Source organism: Phodopus roborovskii, unplaced genomic scaffold, assembly GCF_943737965.1.
Source record: "Phodopus roborovskii unplaced genomic scaffold, PHOROB, whole genome shotgun sequence".
Classification (NCBI taxonomy): Eukaryota; Metazoa; Chordata; class Mammalia; order Rodentia; family Cricetidae; genus Phodopus; species Phodopus roborovskii.
In genome coordinates, this window is record NW_026126619.1 from 6450111 (window position 1) to 6475765 (window position 25655).

At 39.5% G+C, this 25655-nt stretch overlaps 1 protein-coding gene across 1 annotated transcript in view; it reads right to left on the minus strand.

The window, feature by feature from the left end:
* Nav3 (neuron navigator 3) overlaps positions 1-25655 on the minus strand; it is a 281130-nt gene that overhangs the window by 118692 nt on the left and 136783 nt on the right. The window contains exons 9-11 of the mRNA XM_051206388.1: positions 17439-17554; positions 1797-1905; positions 437-820 (exon numbers count right to left, since the gene is read on the minus strand). Coding sequence (XP_051062345.1) covers positions 437-820; positions 1797-1905; positions 17439-17554 — 609 coding nt within the window. The remainder of the gene's footprint in view (positions 1-436; positions 821-1796; positions 1906-17438; positions 17555-25655) is intronic.

The window sequence follows — 25655 nt, forward strand, 5'->3', positions numbered from 1 at the left end:
TTTCTTTAGACCAGGGGTTCTCAATCTTCCTAATGCTATGACCCATTACTACAGTTTCTCATGCTGTGGTGTCTCCCAACCATAAAATTATTTTCATTGCTACTCCAATTTGGCTACAGCTAGGAATCATAGTGCAACTATGTTTTCCCATGGTCCCAGGCAAGCCCTTTGAAACAGAGTCATGATTTACAGGTTGAGAGCCACTGCTCTAGATGAACAGCAGAGAAACTTAATGGCTTGACAAAAGAATTCTTAGAAAACTTTAGTATTTTACTTTCTATGAAGGAGCAGAAGAGGTGCTGAAATCATAAATCACATCAGAGTTCCAATGTTTTCTAATGACCTAGGTAGGTAGTATCTATGTCCTCTTCACAGCTGACACATCCTCATGCATCCCTCCTGGACCATCAATGTTGCCATGCTCAGGGCCACTTACCCACTGTTGATGTCGTCAGCTCTCAAACTCTTCCCAAGGATATCACCATCACTCATGTATCCACCAACATCCACTTCAGAAGACACATCCAGGTCACTGCTTGCTTTCTCACTCATATCTATCTGTGACATGTTTCCCAGACGAGAGACAGCGGCTCTGCGGAGGGGTGTTGTGTACATGAACCTGGATGGGTCTGTGTGGATGAATCGGCTGGTACCACTTCGAGGGTATCCGGCACCCATGGAGGGAGCATCTCCAGCCTGAAGACGAGGACACGCCTGCCCCAGTCTCCAAGTCATGGGCGTTGGTCGGCTTGTCAGGTTGGGGATGGTTCTTCCATTTACTTCAGTTGTCACAGTAGTATCAAATGTTGTCTCCAGGGTGCTGTCAAACAAGATGGAGAGATAACTAGACTCTGGTTCACTAAGGCCACAGACCAAGACGCAAGATGACAGAAAAGACTAGAGTTGAGTGTCCTCTGGCTAGAAGCTCATCACTTTTTATGAATGTGAATAGTGCACAGATTCACTTTAGGGTACCAGTCATCTCTGCAGATGTCAAAACGTGGGAAGTCACATTTATCTGAAGTGATTGCTTCAAAAGAAAGGCCACCAGCATATTTTAGATTAGCCAAGTATTGTTTTACTCTTGAAAAGTGAATGAAGATTTTTTTTCACCCATCTTAAGATTCTCAGACCAGTGCAAGAAGTTAGCTGTGGGCATCCTCGTCTGGATCCCTGCTAGCCCTCTTCCAATGGTCTAGAAGACACAGAAACATCTCACTATAAACTGTTTCAGTTGGTCAGCTAACTCAGTCTAACAAGGAAGTTCTACAGGGGACCAGATGGAGGGAATAGAGTACATGACAGCTCTTACTTTTATCAATAACTGATTGGCACATACAAATTGAGGGAAAAAATAGTAAACAATATAAAATTTCCTCTCTGATATCATAAGAGGAGTCAAATGTTTTTTAATTAATTTTATTTAAATTAAAACCAGTCTTATTTTACATACTAATACTAGTTCCCACCCCTCCACCTCTCCATCCCACCCATCATTCACTCCTCAGTGATGGTGAGGCTTCTCATGGGGGAGCATCAAAGTCTGTCACATCATTGGGGCAGGACCTAGGCCCTCCCCCATGCATCTAGGCTGAGAAGAGTATCCCTTTCATAGGTAATGGACTCCCAAAGTGCACTAGGGATAAGATATTGGTTCCACTGCCAGTGGCTCCATAGACTGCCTAAGCCCCCAACAGCTGACCTGAGCATGTGGGAGCTTACAGACTCGATTGACTGCTGGAGATCCTGCATGGGACAGAACCAGGCCATTCAAAATTTGGTAGGACTTCGAATACCTGTGGCTTATCTGGGTCCCACGAAGACTGGACATCGTCTCTTCCAAGTTCTGCCTCAGATCTGCTATGTTCTTGACTGTGCGCATTCTTCTAGTTTCAGGGTCTTCACCTGGAAATGGGAAAGAGAAAGGCATTGTTCATGGTGTGCTGTGTTCTAGAACAATTATTTACACAGAGGAGTGACATAAACTCCTCTACTTTCAAAACAAAAAGAAAGGTAGGAAATCCCAGATAACTCCTATCATTTGAAAACTGTCATCCATTTTTACAATAGCAACACAGTTAAAATCACCAATAAAAACCCAGAAGTTTTGAAACTTATGAATAATACTCATTAGTGTCTGATCATAGTCATGGCAACATTAGGGAAATTGGAAATTCAGTGTACAATATCTTCCAGCCACTGGAGTGAATTCTAAAGTTTGAAATTATTTGGATCCTCTGACTTCAACAATGACCCATTTTTGAGCATACCCCAAGTAGGTGAGATGCACTTCCTTATCAGGCAATATACATGAGGTGGTGTAGAATGTCGAGACGCCTTTTCTCCAGAAACTTTTCCAATTTCCCCATTAGACTCATGGGCCAGGATTCATAACAATGCATAGCTTTATTTGTAATTATCTCTAAATTTTGCATAGGAAATGAAAATGTCCACATGGTGACATCACAGTTCAAACACAGACTTAAGCATCCAAACCTAAACACATCTTCGTAATAGGAATGAAAACAAGTTCTGATGTTACGGTAACCAAACTGATAGTGTGGTTCTGACAGTGTGGTAACCACAGAAACTCCACATGGGTGCCCATGTTTTGGGGGCAGAAGTGTCATTAAACAACATGTACAGTTACCTAGTACTTTCCAATCAAGTCCACTTGAAGCTGTTGAGTCTTGACAAAGGAATAACACAGAATTGGAGGAGGAGACACAGCAGGAGCACTTTAGTGGCAGGACAAGTTTGCACTCCCTCCAGCAGTGGGTGAGTGCTCCCTTTCCCCCACATCCTCACTAGCACGAGCTGCCATTTGTTTTTACTGATCTTAGCCTGTATAAGAACAAAATCTCAAGGTAGTTTTGCTTTGCATTTCCCTGGTCACTGAGAAGCAGAGTTGGATGGATGGGGGGAGGGGAAGGCTTGGGGGCGGGGTCAGGGAAAACAATGATCAGAATATATTTGCATGACTTTTCAATTAAAAAAAAAAAACAAAGAGAAGGGAAGGTGAGAGAAAAGAAGGAAGGACTAGAATGAATGGAGTAAGATGGGAAAGCGAAGGTGAGAACTGGGAGAAAGCAAGGAATGGGAGAATGTAGATAACAAATCAAAAGAAAAGTGGACAGGAAAGAGAATTACATCAAGGAAATCATCATGCATACAACGCAAAATGCATCACACACACATATTCTGTCTTAGCATTCTGGGTACCAATTCATTTCACTAAAATACTTCCTCAGTGTTCAGACCAAATTTCAAAACTAAAGTACATGCACCCATTCTGTCTCTGAAATTACAGTGGCAGAGTTGGGGGTGGGGGTGGGGAAGAGGCCTCAGAAACCCTTCTAAGGAAAGGACTTGTATGACCCACCTGGGGCATGTAGAATTGATTCACCTTTGTCTCCAACACTGGAAAACTCTCCAGCCCTCTCCTCCCAACTGCAGGCAGGTCTGATGATGATAATATTTCTGAAGGCTGGACACAACTATTTCTGAAAAGTCCTACTTGGTGGACCCGGTGGCTCTCAAAACAACAGAATAAACTTACACACAAATCCGAGGCACAATTCAAATAATGAAAAGACTGCTAAAGCTTCCTCTACCGTCTGTCTCAGGCAAACATTACTACTTTGTTCACTAACCCTCAGCCTGGATGTCAGCCCACACAGCCACTACCCCACTGCCAGCCAGACAACTTGTTGCCACTGCCACTCATTTACAAATGATTTGTGCAGTTAAATTACACCAAACAAGAGCATCATTATTACAAATTGAGGCCGTATTAGATTGCTTCACTAAAAGAAACATATTTTAAGAAACAGAAAACTGTAAGAAGGGACTCATGTATGTGGCATAAACGTTCCCACATGAATCTGAACTATGCAGTCTCTAATCCCATAAATTAACATTCTCAGAAACTAGGACTGTTTATAAGTCCCAAGAGGCCAGCCATATGCTCTCAGGGAATGGCATATATGATTCTCATTAATATGATACAGTGTGGTTGAGAAATGGCCACTGAGATCTTTCCTATCCACTTCTAATGTAATACGCTGCAACTTTGGGGAAATAAAAAAGTGGCTTGCAGAGAAAATTTAAAGGGCGATGAAAGACTACAATTATAGCTAAAGGAAAGGCAGAAGCAACAGATTGAGGCTAAAATGGCGAGGAAAGCCAAAGATAAGTATCCACTGGAGGCTAAAGGAGGAGAAAAGTGTGGATGGAGACCACGGGGAGACAGAAAATGCAAAGGCCTGACCTGAATCATCCTCATGGGTTGGGGCTATACCATTACATGGTGCCTGTCCCTGACCCAGCTGTAGTCAGGCTGCATCCTAACTGTTTGTCAGTAATATCACAAGTGATGCTTGAATTATTTTCCATATGTTTTAAATAATAATTTTAAGAACAATAAATGTAAGTATATTGTTTCCCTGAGTATTTTTCTTATCTATTTCCTTTTGCTAGTCCAACTGGAGCGTTTGATCCATCGGTCCTTCCAGTTGAATTCTGGGCTTGTTTATGTAGTTTCTCCCAAATGTCAGAACAGCCGTGTTTCCCTCCCTCCCTCTTTGGACTTTATCCCAATGAGACTCACACATGACACCATACCACTCATGGCAATCAGACAGGTGGGTCTCTGCCCTCCAATGTTTACAGACCAAACCATCTTTGCTGCCTCATCCATTCCACGAAGGATACTAACCAAAGCGAAATGTATTGCAATAAATAATTCCAGTGACTCGTGAAAGGCAAGATTAAAAACTAAGTACACTGATAATTCCATAAGGAATAATTACACAGTCTGGAATGTCCTTCACAGTGGCACTCAAATGACATACCAAGGCTTTGAAGGGGGGAGGGATGGAAAATCGAAATAAAAGGATCTGTGCATCTAACTGTTAAGCACATAAAGAAAAGTTTATAAGAACAATACAGATGTGAAATTTTCTTGCACACAATAGTGCTTCATTTCTCCCCATTTGCATGATTTCAAACCCAACTATTATTCCCAAGGGAGTCATCTCAGCTTTGTGAACCACAGTGGTAGGAACTTCCATCCATTTGTGAAAAATGGTGTACTCTCTAATCTCCACGCACTCTCAACATTGGTGCGAAATGCTTTCCAACAGTTTTCTGGATGACAGGCTCAGTGTGGGGCTTCTGCTTCCCTACTACTGTAAAATGGAGCATTTAATTTGGGTGGTCTGTCCTTACTGTGCATGCTTTAATTATGCATATTATAAAGACATTGTCACCCTGCCATCTTCTAATGGAATTCAAATTATATATGTGTGAAACCTGATTTATATAACTGGATCCTTTATAGAAGTCACTCTGTACACAACATTGTTAGTGAAAGATGATCTAATTTTGAAAAGTAGCCCTAGTTTTGTGGATAACTCCATCCATGATTTGTTGCTAAAAAATTTTTCACTTGTCTTTATAATGTTGATGTTTGGTAGGTTTAAAAAAAAAAAGTTTGCTCAGTGGACACAGAGTAGCATTGAAAATATTGTCCTATACATTTAAAGCACAGATGCTAGGCAATTCTAATTTATTAGGATACTCAGGAGTAAAAAAGCTGAACTCATAAAACCTTGGCCAAAGCTAACTTGTAAGAGGCCATTTTGAGTCATAAGTAGAACCTAGCCAAGAACACAGCAGCAATTGCACAAATTTAAAAGCCTCACATTCTAGGGAATTTCCTTGTCATGCTTGATAAGAAACTGTGTGAATGTGCCCCTCCCCTTCTTGCATGCATTTTTGTATGCAGACACGGGTGAGTGGGAGGAGGAACCCTTATGGAGACTGAATGTGTGAATGTGATAGTGAGATCTCAGTTCAAATGCATGGCTTAGACACTCTGTTGGGAGACTGTCCTATGACAGCAATGATCCGGGTTATTTATGCACCATAAGCAAGGTTTTGTATTTATACCCAACCACATCTTGCAATAATTTAACACAGCAATCCCCCAAATAACTAACTTCCTGGGGATTATACCCTGCTCACATAATTGAAAACACTAACATGAAAGATACTTTAGAACAAGGCGAATGCTACAATTTTATAAGCCAAAGATGAACAACATTGTTTGATTCCAGAGAATCAAACAGAGATAGGGGGAAAAAAAGAAAAAAAAAAAAAAAAAAAAAAAAAAAAGAAAAAAAAAAAAAGAGCAAAAGACATGCAGTTTGAGACTTCCTCTCGTCTTTGTACTGTGCAGAGCTTTCTGTATGAGAAACAGCTCATCACCCAGACCACACAGTGCTGTGGAATATACCTCTGGCATCTGAGTACCTGGTGGATTTAGACTCAGAAACCACTATTCTCAAAACGGTGGAATCATTGCTCTTTCCAAGCCAAACTGACATGAAAAATTGGGCCATATTTGCCCTCAGCTGTCTCTCTAAACTTTCCCTTTCTAAAGCTGTTCCCTAAAACATCACAGACAACCTCATAAAACACCTTGTCACAGGATGTTCACAGAGAGAATAAAAACAACTCTGTACTTAGCACCATCTGGGGGGGGGGTTGGGAGGGGGGTTAGAGGACACAAAGAGATCAACTAGACAGGGATAATTCTTTTCAACTTCCACAACACCACGTGAAGTCCTTTCTGAAAACCCACACTGACATAAAATAGGATGTGTTCCATGGCTCCATGTTTAGAGGTTTTCTGGGGAGACAATAAAATGTAAATATATGTCAGTGGGAAATGGCATGTAGAAATATTAAATGTGGACATTATTTTAGGTACACATGTAAGGTAAGTGGCAAGGTTGGCATTTAAAGTTACACCACAAAACACTTTGCATCCAGTTAAAAATGGTGGCATTGAATGTGATATCTGGGACCTAGTTTATAAAGTATGAAGCAGTTAATAGTCATCCCCATAGTTTACTTGTAACAGCCAGATATAGGAGCAGCTGCTCCCAGATAGAAGAAGTGATAGGAAAGAAGGAAGGAAGGAAGGGAAGGAGGGATAGAGGGAGGGAAGGAGGGAGGAAGGAAGAAGGGAGGGAAGGGAAGGGAGGGAAGAAAGGAAGGAAGGATAGAGGGAGGGAAGGAGTGGGGAAGGAAGAAGGGAGGGAGGGAAACAGGAAGGGAGGGAAGGGAAGGAAAGGGAAGGGAAGGAAGGAAGGAAGGAAGGAAGGAAGGAAGGAAGGAAGGAAGATAGGCAGGCAGGCAAACAAGGCTAGAGAGAACAGGCCTCTCCATGCAGAGTTCTTGAAACACCAAGGGGTGTCCATCTATTTAGGTTAATTCTAAAGCAGCAAACGAAAGCACACAGAAAAATTTACCCAGAGTACTTCTCCATCTTCATTACACATGTAAGATAAGGTCACCTTGAGACGAGGTAAACAAAACTCTGTGAAAGACTAATTGGGTAGCACGCTGACCTTTAGGGTTTCCTAGCCAGCCCTGTCAGTGCAACTCATAACTGACACTATTTACTTTTCCCAGTTAAATTAAAAAACTGTTACTCACAGTCAAGTTCTTTAAGGAAAATCAGTTCAAGAAAGAAAGATGAAATGAAAATTCCAAGCATATACATTTTTTTTTTTAAAGCAAATCTAGAAGATGGAAGGTTCTCCACTACCACCACGAATCCTGGTCATCAGCAAGCTGGACTCACCGAGTAAGTCAGTGTAAAGGGCCTGTTCCAGATCCCCCAGCATGGTGAGGATCACATCCTCATCCAGGTGAGCGGTCCCTTCCCGCAGGCAGCTTTCTCCCTCCTCTGCATCCCAACTTCGGCTTATGCTGCTTGGCTTGGAGGACCCGTTTTCATCTTCAGACCTGCTGTCTTCATCGCTCTCACCTTCCAACCCTTTTCGTGAGGACCAGTCCTCCTCTGTGTCATCAGCACAGGACTGGCTGCCTCCTGCAGGCAAGACTACGTGCCAGGCTGCTGAGCTGCTGCTGCCATGGTACAGTGACTGCACCGACCGAGAGAGAAACCTGGAGAGCGAGCCTCTAGCTGCATAGCTGGATTCTCTCTGGCTGGCCTTTGCAGCGTTTCCAAACCAGTTGGAGATGCGCACAGTGGGTCTCCTCTCTCCCTCACTGGTGAGGGAAAGGTTGGTCAGCGACTTTTGTTTCTGAAGGCAAGCCCCTTTTCTCTTTACTTCTTTACCCTGGAACACAGAGAGCCCAGCTGCCTGCTGCATGGTTCTCCTGGCTTCCTCTTTTCAATCGGACTTCATATTGTCTTTTTCCAATTCAATTGTATCTGCCCCCCCTTTTTTTGGTTTTAATTAACACGTGCACTTCAACAAAAGCTCAGGCTCAGACATTCATTCACAGGAGGCTGTCCAGACCGGGTAGACAACAATCATTTTCCCACAGCTGAGCCTGCCACCTCACCACACTGATCTGCCGTACTTACAAACATTTTGCGTAAATATGTCTTAAAGCAGAATAAGAGTTCACCGAAAGACTCTGCTCCAGCTGAAAAGTAGCGCAGGAAGCCAACTACGTTTTCCTATCTTCATCCAATCGTGTGTCTCAGCAGGATGGTGCGTCCACATTTGCCTCTATCGCTTCTGTGTTCCCAAATGCAAGGTGGTGAAGCAATGCAGGATGTCTCCCGTTCCCGCCCCACGCCCCTGCCTCTCACCAGCCCTTCCCTGATCTAGGACTGCAACCCTTTAATGAGCTGACAGTGCGGTAAGTAAGGCTTCCGCAGCAGAGCTCAGGGACAGCAGAAACGAAGCACCGAAGCACCGAAGCCCAGCCCTGCTTGAGTCTCCGTCGTATTTTAGTATTCCACCTGCATCCTCAGATCTATGGTTCTCCCTTGCTGCGGCAGTGGTTGCTGCTGGCTGCCATGGTAGCAAACATCCTGCTAAATTAAAACAGAGGCACGGCAGCAGCTGGCCAAGCGAGAATGCCACAGGTTTCAGAGCCAAGCCTTGTGGAGACGCTGCACGAGGATCCTCTGCACGTCAAATGACTCTCAGCCACCCAGCCTCCCACACAGGAACACAGATACTCTCACACACACTCTCACACAGCACGCACGTCCTGATTCTGAGAATGACAGACTAAGTCGCTATAGCTGCAGGCAGCTGAAACAGGCAGATCTGCCTCCTGAATGTTGACATTCAGGCTGTAAAAGCACACATGAAATTCACGAGCTTTGTAATGGACCTTAACACTGGAGTCTGAATCCCATTCCCCTCTGATAGGTAATGTTTCAAAGGGGAAGGTATCATTCTGCTTTTTAAATTCTTCAGGTAATTCTTAAGAGCAAGTTTAAATTTGTAAGATAATGGATAAAATCCTAACGTGATAATGAAAATCAAGATTTCTTCCTTATTCCCCACTGAAACACAGCAGAGACAACAACAACAACAAAAATAACCAAGGTATTGTTATTGCAAGTATACACCTAAAAGTTTACAGTTCAGTACAGACAGAAAAGGGTATGCCATAAAATACACAATCTACATTATTTTTGTATACTAAGCAGTTTCTTTGGGCGCCTAGCACAATACATTTCATTTTTAACATTACACATATTGACAAATATAGGAAAGTTAAAAGAAAGTATCTTATTTTTATCTCATATTGTGTATGTACACTATGCTATTAGGATAAAATTCTGATTTTTAGGAAAGTTTGTTATTGCAAAGCAAATACATGATATATCAGAAATATTGGATAGCATGAACAATGAGCAAAACTTCTGAAGGTTTTCTGTTCCCAAATATCACACAATAAAAAAGGAGGCATGGGAAAATAATCCAGCAAAACAGTAAACTGTGTCAGTCAAATTGCACACAACCCTTCATTGTCTTTAGAGATGAAAAATAAAATTAACTGTGAGTTCTCCCTTTCAGTTATAAATCTCAGTGGGGAGAAATGTTGCACTCCCTAGCAATATAAAAAAGCATGTTAATATGCAATGCTCCTTTTGTCCCACACAATGACATCCTCTGAAAAGGTGATGCCTGCTCATGGCCCCACTCAGTGCAGATCATATTTAGAATCCACGTGATTTGCAAGATTAGACAGAAAGAACAGTTATCAAAACGATGCCAGCAACAAGCATCAGTTGTGAATGCTGATTCTCATTTTTTCCACTTTAAAAACTGTGCTTGTGTAAGACATGTCTAAATAAAATTAATGCACATAAATAATTACTGAAGCAGATCATCATGCTTCAAAAGCAATTTTATAAAACAAAAATATTGTTGCTTCCTTTCAAGTGTTTCCACACTATGAGAACCCAATGAAACTCTTAAGATGGAAAATTCTATGTCTATGGCCCATGGTATATATACATTGTTTGACATATGGTAATGTACCCTAAGGCCTCACTGATTCATAAGAAAGGGTGCCCTGACACTTTATAGGTCAAAGAACTGAACTTCTGTATGTATACATGAAAGCAGTAATTAGACCCTTCCCTTTCAAAAGGGTGTTTATATGCCAATCACCTTAAACAGTAGTTTTCCAGTTTCTGAGAACCATTAGAAGGACTTATTAAAACGCCATTTTCAAAGCACCAGCCCCAAACTGTTCATTTAGTAGGTCTGAGAAGGTCACTGCATTGCTTTCCTATTATTTTCCTAACTACTGCTGGCTACGGGACCCCACTTTTGTGAGCTACACAGCTGAGATTAGTGGCTTCTAATTGAGGATGACTTTTGTTCCCTGAGAGACATTTGTGGTTCCAATGGGAGAGGGTAACATCTAAGGGCCAAGGATGTTGTTAAACATCTTACAATGACAGGTCCAAAGCCCACGAAAAGGAATTATACATTCTCTAATGTCAGTATTGTCAAGGTTACGGAGCATGATTCAAAGTGCCTTTCAAATGCACAATGCACTTTCCTGACATTAATGTCCCAACCTATTGGTTAACAGCTTTTGCTTAGGTATGTATGTTTTACTCTCAGACCCATAGCAAGACTGGCACATATTGATCTTCTGACAGAGAACAGAGATGAGCAATCTAAACAATGGGTCCCAGTGCTTCTGTTCAAGAATGGCTCATGCCACTTTTCTACTGGAATTTAATTTGTCAAATCAAATTGCATGATCTGTCCTGATTTTCCGAGGCTAGATATATGGTGCTCTTCTCATAGGGTAGAGACAGGAAAAAGTGAGCTAAACTCACTGAAACCTAGGAAGGAAGAAATATTTTAGGAAGATATCCCAACAAAGCAATCACCGAACAGGCAGGGGGTTGTCTCTCTCTCTCTCTCTTTTTTTTTGTATTTATTTAAAGATTTTATAAAAAGCTTATAATTTCAGTAGTTTTGCCCCTGGAACAAGTAGATGTAAATTTACCCTGACAACTGTAGGGAGCCCACTTACATCACTACAGGCATCCACCCCTGCTTTGTTGAGTGTGCATAACACAAGGCTATTTTTATTTATTTGGACTCACACAGAGAAATGCATGTTATATGAGGTGGAGGAGAAGCTTCCATGCCAAAAGAATGAAAACAAGCAACTGCAGAAATGCGACTCATGGTAATTTTGTAAATGTGTAAAATAAGATCCATCTACTGGAATACTAATAGTAATGTAAAGAATGCGCTCAGGTCTTTAGTAAGCACTGCTTTCCTATTTGGCTATTTGAGTGGACGAAGTAAGCTGATTTGAATCACATGAGCTTCACCTTCTTAGACTGTACAAGCATTCAAGAAATGGGAAATTCTGGTGATCATTTGCAAAGGCCTTGAAGGCCAGATATTCCCTATTCTTTGCTGTAAAGTGTGCCTAACCATTAGCTTACACTCTGGTTAAAACCTATATGTTTGGTTCTAAACTGGAATCTTCTACTTATTTCAATATTCCTTCTTAGATAACAGGATAGTGGTTTTTAATAATTAAATATATATACCAGTTAAAGGTTAAAAACTGCACTGAACAAAAGTACACAGAATAGATACACGTGGGAGCAGAGAGTTGTATGCAAAAAGGAAAAAAAAAAAAAGACAAATGTGATCTTAAGTAGAAAGTACAATCTAAAACCATGCATTTAATCTCAATTACATGTGATCTCTTGACACTCAAAACAAATGGACTCAGAGAATAAATTCTTGATGTCAAAGGAGGTAAAAATACAAACAAAGTGTAAGCAGTGAATGTACATGATAAATTCTCCCAGAAATGTGATATCAAGATCATGACATGAATCTTAGAGGAAGTACTTTGAGTAGTAAGCTGATTTGTTCATTGCTGTGGATTGTAGAGTGCATAGTAATAATTCTAAAAACCACCATTATCAGATCAGGTACAGGCCACGAAGCTCTCACCAAAAGAATATAATAAAAGGAAACTGGAATGCTGTTCCCACAACTTTGCAAAATTTTTAAAAAGTTACAAATACTCCTCAATGGCAAAGTGAGGCTTTTCATTTCTAATGCTTGTCTTCAAACCTAGATCTAATTACATTTTTGAAAAAAAAGTGTCACAACCTTTTCTTTGAAGAAGACAATGTAATGACTACTAGTGAGCTATTACATCGAGGAAAACTTAAACAGTGAAGCCTCCTTCTGAGCAAATTTCTCTGACCAATTTTCATTGCAGGATGAACTAAGTTTGTGTGTTAGAAGTATTACAATCCTCACAGGCTATACATCATGTGGTTAATGGAACAGAGATGGAATTGACGACTTTTTAATTAAGAGAAAAGGGATACCCTTCCCCTGCAGAACATTATCAATCTTTACAGAGGAAAGGAGAGGGAGTTCCAGGCCTTCTATTAAAAAATTTTTAATAGATCAAAATTATTTTGTGTTTTCCATCCACGTCTGCATTAGTTACATCCCTCATTACTGAGACAAAATACCAAACAAGAAAACAACTTCAGAATGGAAAGGTGTAGTTTAGTTCTCAATTTGAGGACGACATTCCATCAGATGTGGTAGGCATGTCAAGAGCTGGAGGAAACTGGTGACACAGACTTTGATAGTAAAGTATAGAGAACAGGAAATAGGTTTGACTATGAAACTGAGAGGTCTGGCCCCAGTGACCCATATCTTCTATGTCTTCTGGCAAGGTGTTACCTCCTCAAGGTCTCACAACCTCACCGAGCAACACTACCAGCAAGAACCAAGCATTCAAGCGTAGGAGCCTCATGGGGAAGTGTCAACTTGCAAACCATAAACCAGTCAAAGCTTTCACTGAGTGCTAATCACCCTCCATTACTATACTATGAGTCCTGCTGACTGGAATGCCTTCCAAATCCCATTGTATCTCTCCTTCTTCCTGCATGTTGGATACAGGGCTCTGTGGTGGTTGGAAAGAAAATGAGAGTGGCACTATTAGGAGCTGTGGCCTTGTTGAAGTAGGTATGGTCTTGTTAGAGAAAATGTGTCACTGTGAGTGCAGGCTTTGAGGATTCTTTCTCAAGTTTCACTTAGTGTGACACTCAGTCCACTTCCTGTTGCCCTCTGATCTGATGTAGCCAGTACCATGTCTTTCTGCATATTATCATGCTCCCTCTTTCATGATGATAATGGACTGAACCTTTGAAGTATAAGCTGCCACTTCAATTAAATGCTTTTGTTGCAAAGGTTGCCATGGTCGTGGTGTCTTCTCACAGCAATAGAAACCCCAAGACAGGCTCTTTTTCATCAAGAGTCCCATTTGTATACTATTTGCATTTTATTCATTTTACAAACAGTAACTGTGAGGGAATGATGAACCAACTACAAACTTGGAAATATCAGTTAATAAAATAGACAAAAATACACATGGAAAGAAGGGGCTCTGTTCTAGATGCATGTTCAAAATAAAAGTATTCTACTCTTTTTAACGATTTAGCACGTCAGTTCTTTATTTTGTTTGCAGTGTTTAAAATACAATTTATGGGTTATCACTTGATAGACTAGCATTCTCTCACTGGGTCACATTACAGGACAGCCCTCTAGTTCTGATGGAATGGTGTATACAGTGTCATCAGTATTTAGTGAGCTTCTGAATTTCTGAGATGAGACAAAATAGCAAGACATCAAATACTAAGAAACATATCAAAAGCTTATGCCCACTTTCCTGAGTTCAGAGAGCAAGCGGTTCATATATGGTCAGTAATGCAGTGTAACAGACTAGGCTTCATGGAGTCACAAATGATTGTAAGTCTCAGGCCTGAGCCATTAGAGGCTTGCATTAACATTCACCAAAATGGAGAAGATGCAAACAAATGGTGTTTGAAGGCAGCTTGAGGGTTTGTTTTAAACAATTTCGGGACATTTAAGGGCAGATATGTAAGGAAGTGGACATCTCAGTCAGGTTGGAAGAGAGAGGATGAGATGAATATTGTGAGCCATCAATATATGTATCTCATTTAAAGCCATGAGTTACTGTTTCTTACCAAGGGAGAATGTATAATAAGTCTTTCGAAGAAAGCTGAATTGTTTCAATGATAAGAAATTAGGGTGAAAAGGCATAATGAGAAAAGATTATCAGAAAAGAAGGAGCAGTGGGGTTTTGAGAAAAATCAATGGAATTTAAAGATCAAGCCAGAAACTTTCTTTTCTAAAGGGATTCTTTCCTAAGAGGGCAAACGTGAATAAGGTGAGCCATGAGGCATAATACTTGGATTTCTCCAGGTCTCCAATAATACCAATTTCAATCAAGAGAGCAATTTCAGTGCAGACATCAAATGACAAAGCTGACTAGAGTAACCTAGGGCAACAATGAGAAAGGTAGCTGTTTGAAGGCTACTTAGGATAGGACAAAAGAACTAAACCATGGCTGTGTCGGAAAGGGAAGCTGTTTGCGTTATATTGCAGTTAGAGATACATCATCACTTCCCGGTCTAAAGAGATGGTTTGGTAGGGACAGGGTACACTGGAAGGTGAAAGAGATAACAGTCCAAGAAAAGCAAAGAAAACAGGTACTAAGATGTAAACACTCTGAGTGGGCAGGCATGGAATCAGAATTCATGCCCTTCCTTTGTCTGCATCCCATTCAGGCAAGTTCCATCAAAGACAGCAGTTCAAAAGACCAGGACAGGCAGTGTTGGAGTCTTGAGATGAAAGGGGCAATATTTTACAAAGAATCTGTGCAGATTTGGAAACCATAATGTTTACTGGGGCTGTTAGAAACTCCCAAGGCTGAACTGTGTTCTATAGAGTGAGTCACCTCAAACAGCATGTGGATTTCAGCTTCTCGGTTCATCATCGATATGGAAGTGGGAAGGAACTGAAGAAAACTACACTTGTTGTCTCGGCGAAGTGAGAAAGGACAAAGGGATGAGGCATGTGTGGGGGATGGGGAGGGCAACTCTTCCCTTACCAGATTACTAATCTGACCAAGAAGGAAGAAGACATGTGTGGTTTAGTAACCAGCACTAAGAAAACATGAGGTTCACAAACTAGAAATCCTAGTGGAGTCACGGAACGGCGGGGAGAGTAGGGAACACAGGGAATATTGAGCAGCGAGAATAGGATCTATGGGGTGGGAGAGATGGTTCAGTGGTTAAGAGCACTGGCTGCTCTTCTAATGGACAAGGGTTCAACTATGGTTTCCGATGGAGACTCACAACAAGCTCTATTTCAGTTCTAGGAGATCTGCCACTGTTTTCTGGCTCCTGTGGGCACCAGGGACACATATCATATACAGACATTCATGACGCACAGAACAGATATATGAATATGGATTCATGGCAAAGATGATGATGCCTAGGCCTAAGCAGTGACCATGAGAACGTGTAGCTCAGAGGGATTGTGAGGCAAGGAAAGTACCTGAAAGAGGCTATGTTGATACAGAAGGTAAAGCTAATTTCAACAGATACTAAAAATGACATAACAGCATGGGACTTATTTCAGATTTATTTCCTATTTCCTTTCCTTCCTCAAATTTACCACCCTTATTTCTACCAAATGCTAATCCTTCTATGAAATCCATTATGTTATTACACTAATATCTGGCCTATGATATATTTTTAAATATCCCATTAAAACATCAGAACATTAACTAGAAATATTAATTACAAATATAATGTAGACAGAATAGGTAGCTCTAAAATTAAATATGGATTTTTTTTATTGCTTAAGAGCTACTCCATGATATACTGCCTTCAGAAAACAGTGGCCTTTGGTGAAACAATGATTACAATTCAAATTATACTGAAAATCATTTCCATCTATAGACTGGAGTACTGTACCTCATAGCCATAATACAGATGTCCACACACATTCAATATGGCAATCGAGGCGTCTTGACACCATGGTTTGTAAATTGTGTTGTCCCAATACAGGATACAGTATCATTTTGACACTTCTCTGTAACGTCTGAGGTCTATAAATACATCACTGGAGCCATATCTTCACACCATAATTTATTCTTCTTTCCTGAACTGGCCCTGTGTTGTATTTGCCATTGGAAGTCACAGGTGGCTAATGTTATGACTTATTTTCATTCCTAAAGTTATGCCTGGGGTGTTGTTTTGTCATTTCTGTCACTACTCAGTGATAGGTATTTCAGGAAGGGCTCATGCTTGCTGAATTGAATTTTATGGCTATCGAAGTGTAGACATTTCTTAACCTCCCAATTTGTGATTTTGTTTGTTGTTGCTGTTGTTGTTGTTTTGTTTTAACTCCAAAACAGGTTTAGAGGCCTTGAAGCAATACAGAAATGTTTAAATCTCAAATGTTCCTTAGTTTTTGCCTTTGGACTTGGCAGTGAATACATGAGGGCTAAGCCAGAGATTTGCTGGGAAAGCAAACACTGCTCCTCTAATTGCAACCCTATCAAAATGTCTTAAATTCTCTCTTCAACTAATGACAATATAGTTTCCTAAGAAGTTAACTGGGTCCTCATAAATGAGTAAATATCTATACCATACCTATCTATCTATCTATCTATCTATCTATAAATTATATGAAAGCCTTTTCATCTAACCCTAGGCTTGTCTGGCTGGCTTGAAAAATACTCAAGCAGAAAACCCCTTTTCATACAATTAAAAATCTGATAATTGTATCTGGGAGATTTGGAAGTTTTCTTGCATCACCTACATTTGTACAAGGAAACATCTTCCTAACTGGATTTTTTCCCAAGCTGTAGAAATATTATAAACATCACATAGCTAAATATAGCATGGGATTGGATCAGTTACAAACTTGATTTATGCTTAATCTTTAGCATATCTCCAATCTCTGTACAAATACAAGGACCACCCTACTAACCACAGGTGTTTCCCTAGAGGCAAAATGATTTAAAGCAAATTATTTTTTTAGGTTCTGAAAGAACCACCACTCCTTTTACACTTTTCAGAGTAACAAAGAGAACATCCTGACCAGAGCATTCAAATACATGAGAAACTTTGCATCATGAAATATCCAGAGTCCGGTTTTGCAAAAATCACAGAGCAAATGTGACCTAAGAAAACAGACTTTAAGGAAATTACAACAGCTATGAACTTGGACTTCCCTGTTAATCAGCTATGCACTTACCAGATATCTCCTCTAGGCACTGCTTAGCCGTCTTATTATATGATGAGTCCATCTTCGTGGGACTGGTACAGGAGTCAGCAGATGGTAAAGAGGTGCCTTCATTTTCTGAATGTGCTCTGAAGTTAACCAAGGAGACAGAGACAAACAACTGTGGTCACCAATGACTCATCAAAGTAGTTCTGTAGCGCAGACATCAGTTCATTATGAGTCTTCCTTTAAGATCAGTAACTCTTTCCATGACTGTATGCCACACAGGTATCCCTCCATACAAGAGCTTTACAATTTATTTTATATACATCACCCAAATATGAGTGAGTTATTGACTCCAATCTGCTATTTTTTTTTTCATTTTTAAGCCTCTATTTGTTGATAACTGATTGCACTGGATAAAACATGAGTGTGGCCAATTTATACACCATCTGGCCTTATAATGCTTTTGTAAGCATAGTAAACCATTGAAACCACACCTGAACTTTCTTTAATGCCTACATTATAAAATTCATCCCCAAATATAATGCATAAGAATAAGTAACAAGCAGGCAGCCGATTATTACTGTAACCATGATGATTTAGTGATGAAGCATTCTGGAATGTTAAAGACAGCCAGAAACAAATCCTTTCACATGTTTATATTTGTGTGCATGAAAATAGTGCACTGAGTATGTGAAGTTATCAAGCAAGGGTCTATCTAATGAAATGGAAAGTGTTCAAAAAGGAATCATGTACTTTTGATGTCCCAGTCTTATCCATACAGTTTCTTTCCTCTACACACACGTGAACAGTTTAGGAATCTCTTGATACAGATACAGAATGTACACATGTTGGATTCAAAAGCTAGTGTTGGAGAAAGCCACAGCATGAGCCACCGAGAAACAGGAATCAAGCTGGCACAACAAGTGATGCTGCTGGGCTATGATTTTGGTAAGAGATTCCACCTGCATTACTTAAAATTCCCTTCACAGTACTAAGTCTCAAGCATGGCAAGTCATCCACAATTATTTCTTACTTTAGGAACAGCTATAGAAGTATTTGCCCGGGAAGTCAATTTCAGTATACCTTTGAGCCACTTTTGGCTGATCTATGACTTTTATCCTAGATATTGGCTTTGAGAAAAACACAATGTCAAGCAGCAATGATAAATCAGAACTAGTTGACATATGGCCATTACATTGGGACAATTTCAGAGGTAGAGATGAGAACATCTAAAGCTAGCGTGGGGTATATGGTGGGGCTGAGGTGGGGTGGGCTTAGTAGGAGCAGGGAGAGGAAAGGACGGAAAAGGAAAGAGGGGAAAGGGAGTGGTTCAGTCTGTAAAGGGCTTGCATGCCAGCATGACCTAAGTTTGGATCATCAGCACCCACATAAATACCTAGTTGCAGTGATGTGTCTAAAATCCCAGAGCAAAGAAGGCAGAGGTCAGCAGCTCACTGGACAGCCAATACAGCTGAATTTTTGACCCCCAGTTCATCTGGAGACCCCGTCTTAAACATAAAGTGGGTGGCAATCAGGTGCCTGACCTTAACCTGTCTGCTTTCCATATGGGAGCATCCACTTTCACTCATGCGCACAATGAACAAACATGTATTTATGATTCAGACATATATGACATTACATGGACACACACACATGATATAATTGTTACTGAAAATGGTAGATATAAAGACTGAAAAAGCTCATTATATTTAGCGAAATCTTTTAAAGCTATATTTCATCCTTCTATTGATGTGTCATATATGCCAAGTGAAAAGAAACAAAGCAAGAATTTATATGTCAAGCCATGTTGACCTCCATTAATTTCGAGCAGAGAGACACAGCTTTATTTTACCTTAAACAGTAGAACAAATTTAAGAGAGAACAGTGTCATCATTAAATCAGCAGATTCTATACCATCGGGGCAGCAAAGACCCCGGTGGTATTCATTCAACTGTCATTGTTATCCTTGACCTCATTTGATCTATTGTGGATAATTTTAACATCAGACCTTTCATTTCTTCAAGAAACTCCATCCTTCATTCCTACAGCCAAAATTCTCCATATCGGTTCCTAATGTCTAGACTTATGTTCAGTCTATGGGTTCCCTTTAAATATTTGATAGTGCATGAGTGATTCATACCAGATGGAATAATAAAGAAGTATTTCTGGTGGATAAAGGATAAATAAGGAAGACTGAACCAACACTGCATGCTTTTGGTTAGGGTATAATTTGGGGCTTACCATTAACTCAAGTCATATTAGCAAGTAAATTTCAACTCATTCATCTGTTAAAAAGCAATGAAAATGTGAGGCTGCACAATAATTATGACCTCAGTTGCTACTATGAGCAAAGGCCTGAAGAGATCGCAAGAGGCAATCTCCTGAGCATATGGATTCTAGTCAACATTCAAAAAAAAAATCTATGGCTTTTTATGACTTTTACAACTTACTTTGATTCATCTTTGTCTCCTGTATATACCCTGTATACTGAGTGTGCCACTGTACTATCTCTGGAGTCCACTATGGCCTCGTCAAGACTAATTTCTTGCAAACGTCGTATCATGCTGACCTCTCAGCCTATCCTATTTTGTCTGAATAAGGAAGAAAACATCCTCTCAAATTTTCTAAGACTTCTTATCACATGTTGAGCAGGTCTAAAAACTGAGTATAGATGCATGCTGGAGTCCCCAAAGAAGGCTGCCTGACTGCTGTCCAAGCAGTGTCTAAAAAGCACCCTGCTTTGGCAAGCTGGCTTTGTGCCAAGATTGGCATGCAATCCTGCAGGTTTAGTATGCAGAGACTCATCTCCCAGAAGCTGAGATACCTTATGTGTTTACTGAAATGACTGTCTAAAGCTCAAGGCTAGTTGCTTCTCATCAGATCAACACTAGCAGCTGTCATGGGAGGCAGAATAGGTGATCACAATAGATATGAACACTTACAGGCTGTCCCTCTACTACAGTCTGTATGGAACAGGAGATTTAGAATGTCTTGAGAGTAGGGATTTTTCTCTATGCAAAACAAAGCATTTCTGAGTTGACTGTGACAACCTTCCTCACCACATGGGACAAATGTTTGGTTCTGAGGGCTGTGCCTCTGTTGTCCCTTATCTGAGACACTTACAAAGTGTGTTCACATTTCTAATGGCCCAGTCTTAACGAAGATGCTTCCATTTTGTTGTGTTATTGTCAGAGTACATACTTCTGGCTGTTTTCCTTTTGGTGTCTTTGTAGTTTACAACAAAAGGTGGATATATCATGGTATTCTCAAAACGAGTCATTTACAGTAGCAATTAGAAGAATACAATCAATTATTAAAAGGAACATGAGACACTAAACTTCACATCATTTTCAAAGAACTTAGAACTCATTGATTTATGTGTAGAGTTCAGATCAGGCATCTTGATTCCATGTATTTTACAAAACTGCCATTTATCTGGCCTGTTTTATTTACAAAAGTAGTAGAATTAGATTTTAACTCCAATCTACTGGGATATAATCAATGCTCATTGGTGTAATTTTAAATTTCATTACAAATAATCAAAGAAATAAGGCAAATTTCTAGACAATTCCAAAATGTTCTCTATTCTTGTAACTATTCTATGTAATTTGGGTCTTGTTATGAAACAGTTTATGAAGACATCAAAACCCACAGGTACAATTTGACAGAGTGAATACTGCAGCTCATCCTCCATTGTTCCACACAAATGGACATAATGCTGTTGCACATTACATGTCTCTACTGAAGCTATGACATGTACCTTGACAAATACTATGTAGTTAATGTAGAATTCTACTTTTCCATGTCTACAAAATGTTAAGTTGTAAACTAATAAATCTAAATCTCTACAAAATGAACCTCAATTTTTATGTACCTTCGATGCAACACTTATGGGTCAGGTATAATATCTTTTCAACAACAGTAACTTTCACTCTGATTCTGTAAGATAGTTGCTGCAGATAAACAAGTTATAGTTTCTAAGTGTCTGACCATTGGCCCCATGCTTAATCAATACTTGAACTAGGTTGCCTGTAAATGGTGAACTATCAATAAGTACTTTGACAATTTTGCTACATTGAAATGTCTCTGGACACTCAGTATCGTATTTCAAGTTTTCTTCAATAATAGATAGTTCAGTCTTTAGGAGACAGCATCATCTGGTCTATTCTAAATGTTACACTTTACTAGTCATTTAAGAAATTTGATAACACATATTAGGCACTATCAAAAGTGAAATTGTATGAAAGTGAGTACTTTTATATTGACCTAAATTTAACTGCCTAATTTGTGATGTAAATGCCTATGCATGTTCCTACCCAGATAACTTAGTTTTGACCACTGAAAAAACCTAGAATCAGTAACATGGTTTAAAGTATAATTCTCCATGAAAAGAAATTAGGGCTCATTAAATAACAGATGAAGCCAATTTATGGAAAGTATAAGATGAGTAACAAACTCATTAAGCCACGAAGAAGGAGTCCCACAGAGTGGTAAGGCTTGTTAAAAGGGCACACAGAGTAGCTTGAAGAATCTCTCAGTGACATAGTTAAGCAAATTTAAACATGAAAATAAATTATGGTGGCAATGGATTATAACTCATGAAATAATATTGGATTCTATTAGTCATTACAGTGTGGATAGATAAATAATAGAGAGAAAAGACTTTCTCAAAGTAACAGTGGCATGAAGTAAACACAGAAGAAAAATGGAATTATACAGTAATCATCATTAGAATATATTTTTAATTCAGGCAAGAAACTTCAATGGGTGTTAAAAGTTAAGTGAATGGAGATAAAAAATAATTTTTCATAGAGTTTCAAAATATCTTCCTCTACAGATATTTATTAGACACAGTAGAATTAATTTTAAAATAAAAATCCACAGGAAATGTTAAAGAAGCAGACTAACCTTATGCCACAATAGAAAATAGAGTCATATAACACAATACATTTAGTGTAAGCATTATTTACATGACATTGTAGGAAAATAAGTCCATTTGTCTAATGATGGGTAAATACCAGACAAACCCAGATAAAAGGAAAATATTGAAAATTGGCCTTCAAAATATGGATGTTATAAAAATAAAGGAAAGGCAGAAGAGACTTAAGGCTACTATCAAGACTGACTACTATGTCTAATTTTAAATCACTAAAAGGAGCACTTGGGAGTAGAATTAATAAAATTAAATAATGTTTTAGGTATTGTAAATACAGTTTATATACACAAGTTGTTAGCCATATTGCTTTACATTTACTTACTTACTTTTCTGGAATATCAGAACATAAGATTCAAAAGCCAAATGCAGGAAAGATTGTTTCTACCCTTCTGTGCTTTGAGAGTGCCAACTTACAGCAGGATTCAATACACCAGTTCATCTTCCAGCAGCATCTCTGTATTTAATCTTTAAAACACTGCAGTGTGAGGGCCTTTAAACTACTCCCCAGTGGACATAAATATATCTGGCCCATCAAAAGACAGGCTTGCAAGGCAAGAACTCAATAATCTTTAGTGTGTGCTGATGACCAATTGTGCCCAGTTCCCATAAATCTACAGCTGGAGTATACGCTGCAGTGGTTGCTTGAGGGTGTGCGATGCTTTATCTGAAAGACGGTTGTAAGCTCTATATTTCAATCTTCATACACCCCAACTCCTCCTACTCGATTTATTTATTGTTCAACAAATAACCTATGCTTCAGACCCTGCAAACGAGCACGTTAAAAACTAAAGTTCTTTGCCTTTCAGGATACAGCATGTACAAATGACAATGTTCCATGTAACTTCCTAGGCAAATCTGGACTGTACAAAAACTTACAACCCAAATCTCTGCTAGTAGTCTATGATGCTGTTTCAGAAGTGATATGATCTTACACCAAAGGGAAGTAATATTTCATTGACCTAATTTTACAAATACAGAGAGTTACAGAAGCATGCAACTTATATTTAATTACTAAGCATACAGCACTCAGTGATTTTCCTTTCTTCATTAATAATGATTTGGTGGCTAGGGAAATTTTTCTCTCCTGAGAATTGCTCAGGCAGGCCCTGCCTCAACCCTTTTGCTTGTAGGGGCCTGCACATTATTCAACACATCATTTTATTGCATTTACTATCAATAGAAAAAAAGAAAAAAGAACAGAGTTCAAGACAACAGGTTATGAGAAAGGCTAACAACTGTTTTAAAATTTTGCTTGTGACTCTAAATACATGCAAGTGTCATTTCCCCCCCTGAATTGACTAATAACTTCACTCATCTTCCTTTACACACTATAGCAAATATGGGGGATATAGGTATAAAATAATACATTAAAAGGAATGGACAAAGAATGACAGATAGGAATGACAATTTTTTTAAAATATTTTAAGGAGACAACAGGGTAATTTGAAACCCCCATCAAGGAGAGCAATTTTAAATAAATAACAGAAGAACAAAGAGTATTGGCAAAAAAGGAGTCCTATAGAGGGAGACCATGCCAAGTTCTATCTTTGCTTTGGATAATTGGAACTTTCTATGCATGTCTTAAGATAAGTAGTCTGAAGGTCAGCAAGTTGCTTCTTCATCATTATTTAACCTGGTTTACCCTCTAAGAAATCCCTTTTATATCATAAAGCATGTGATGGTTTGCATGAAAATGTTCCTGTAGGTTCATATATTTGCATGATTAGTCCCCCAATGATGAAGTTACAGAAGGGCTATAAGGTGTGTCCTTGTTGGAGGAGATATGCTTCTGGGCATGGGATTTAACGTTTCAAAAGAATGCCTGAGAATCAGGATATGATTCTCTCAGATACTGATATGGTGCATGCCTGTGTGTACCTTGCCTTGATAATGGAATAACCCTCTACAACTGTAAGCATGCCTAAAAATGAAGCACTTTTGGTTTTTATTGTTTTTTTTTAATGTTGCCTAGGTCATGGTGTCTCCTCACACCAATATCCCAGTAACTAAGACAAGGAAAAGAGATGCTAATTTCCCCAGAACACTGGGAGAAACATAGAGAGTGGAGGTCCAATTCATGAAGTTGGAGAGCAGTAGTTCTCCTGCATACCATGATTTTTACTCATTCTATATTTGTGATAGGAAACAGAACCAGTCTAGCTGCCCCAAGAACTGATGAACAGATAATAACATTATGATTTGTATACACAATAGACTTTTATTCAAGTATATAGATAACGTTTGCTTGCTATGAGCTTACAGTACCTATGTAGACCATAGAGGCCTACTAGATAGCTGCCTAAATAAGGAAATAGCAAATAATAACAAAGGCTAAGGGGAGTATGAGACACAAACACTAGCTGGGACATAGCACATGTTCTCAATAGTACATGGCCAAGATGGTTTCTGCAAAGAAAGTGCCTATAGTTGGAGATGAGTTACAGACTACAGTCATCTGGAGAATAGTCTCCAGTGGCAGAGAGGATGTTTGTGAAGGCTCTTGAGTGGAATTAATTAGTTTGCACTACATAGTGAGTGCTGCATTACAAAGTGCAGGGGGATATATGAATATGCATTGAATGACAGCCAGAAAGGAAGCTACTACAGTACTTTATAGGGCAGAGTAAAGCTTCAGATTTTATTTTGGAAGATTAAGAGAAACCTAATATGATAGGTGGGATACGGCTTCTCCTCCACTTATGAAGTTCATCATAGCTTGATGACAGTGAGGTCAAAAATACATCAAGTTGTCTGCTATACTAAAAACCAATTATTGCAGATGTGGGTACACTGTCCACTGTTGCCCATTCACCACGGAGTTCTCACAGTTAACTGGGAGATGCAGCTTCTGGCTAACACCCAGCATCACCGAAAGCATCTTTCTGCATATCCCCAACCCAGGAAAGAATGAAAACCTGAGCAGCAATCTAGCCTGTCTGCTGTCTGGTAGATCACATTTACGTCAATATCATGTCAAAAAAAAAAAAAAAAAAAAAAAAAAAAAAGATATGAGGTACACTATCATAAACTAAGGATCTCTGTATAGGTTATATTTACAAAAGCATTGGAAGCATGAAAATGCCTGCCCTAAAAAGGGCCAGGAAGTCAAAGTGGAGAGACTCACTGGGGATTTGGTGAGAAGTGGTTAATAGAAATGTCTGGGAGAAAAGTGGGAGAAATGTCTGACTCGGGTTGTGCTTTCAAAAGAAATGGTGGGATTAGCTAAAAGCTGGATACTTTCTAGGGGAGTGATTAAGAGAGCAAAATATGGATTGTTTTCTGCCCAATTTGTTTTCTTTAGTCTCTTC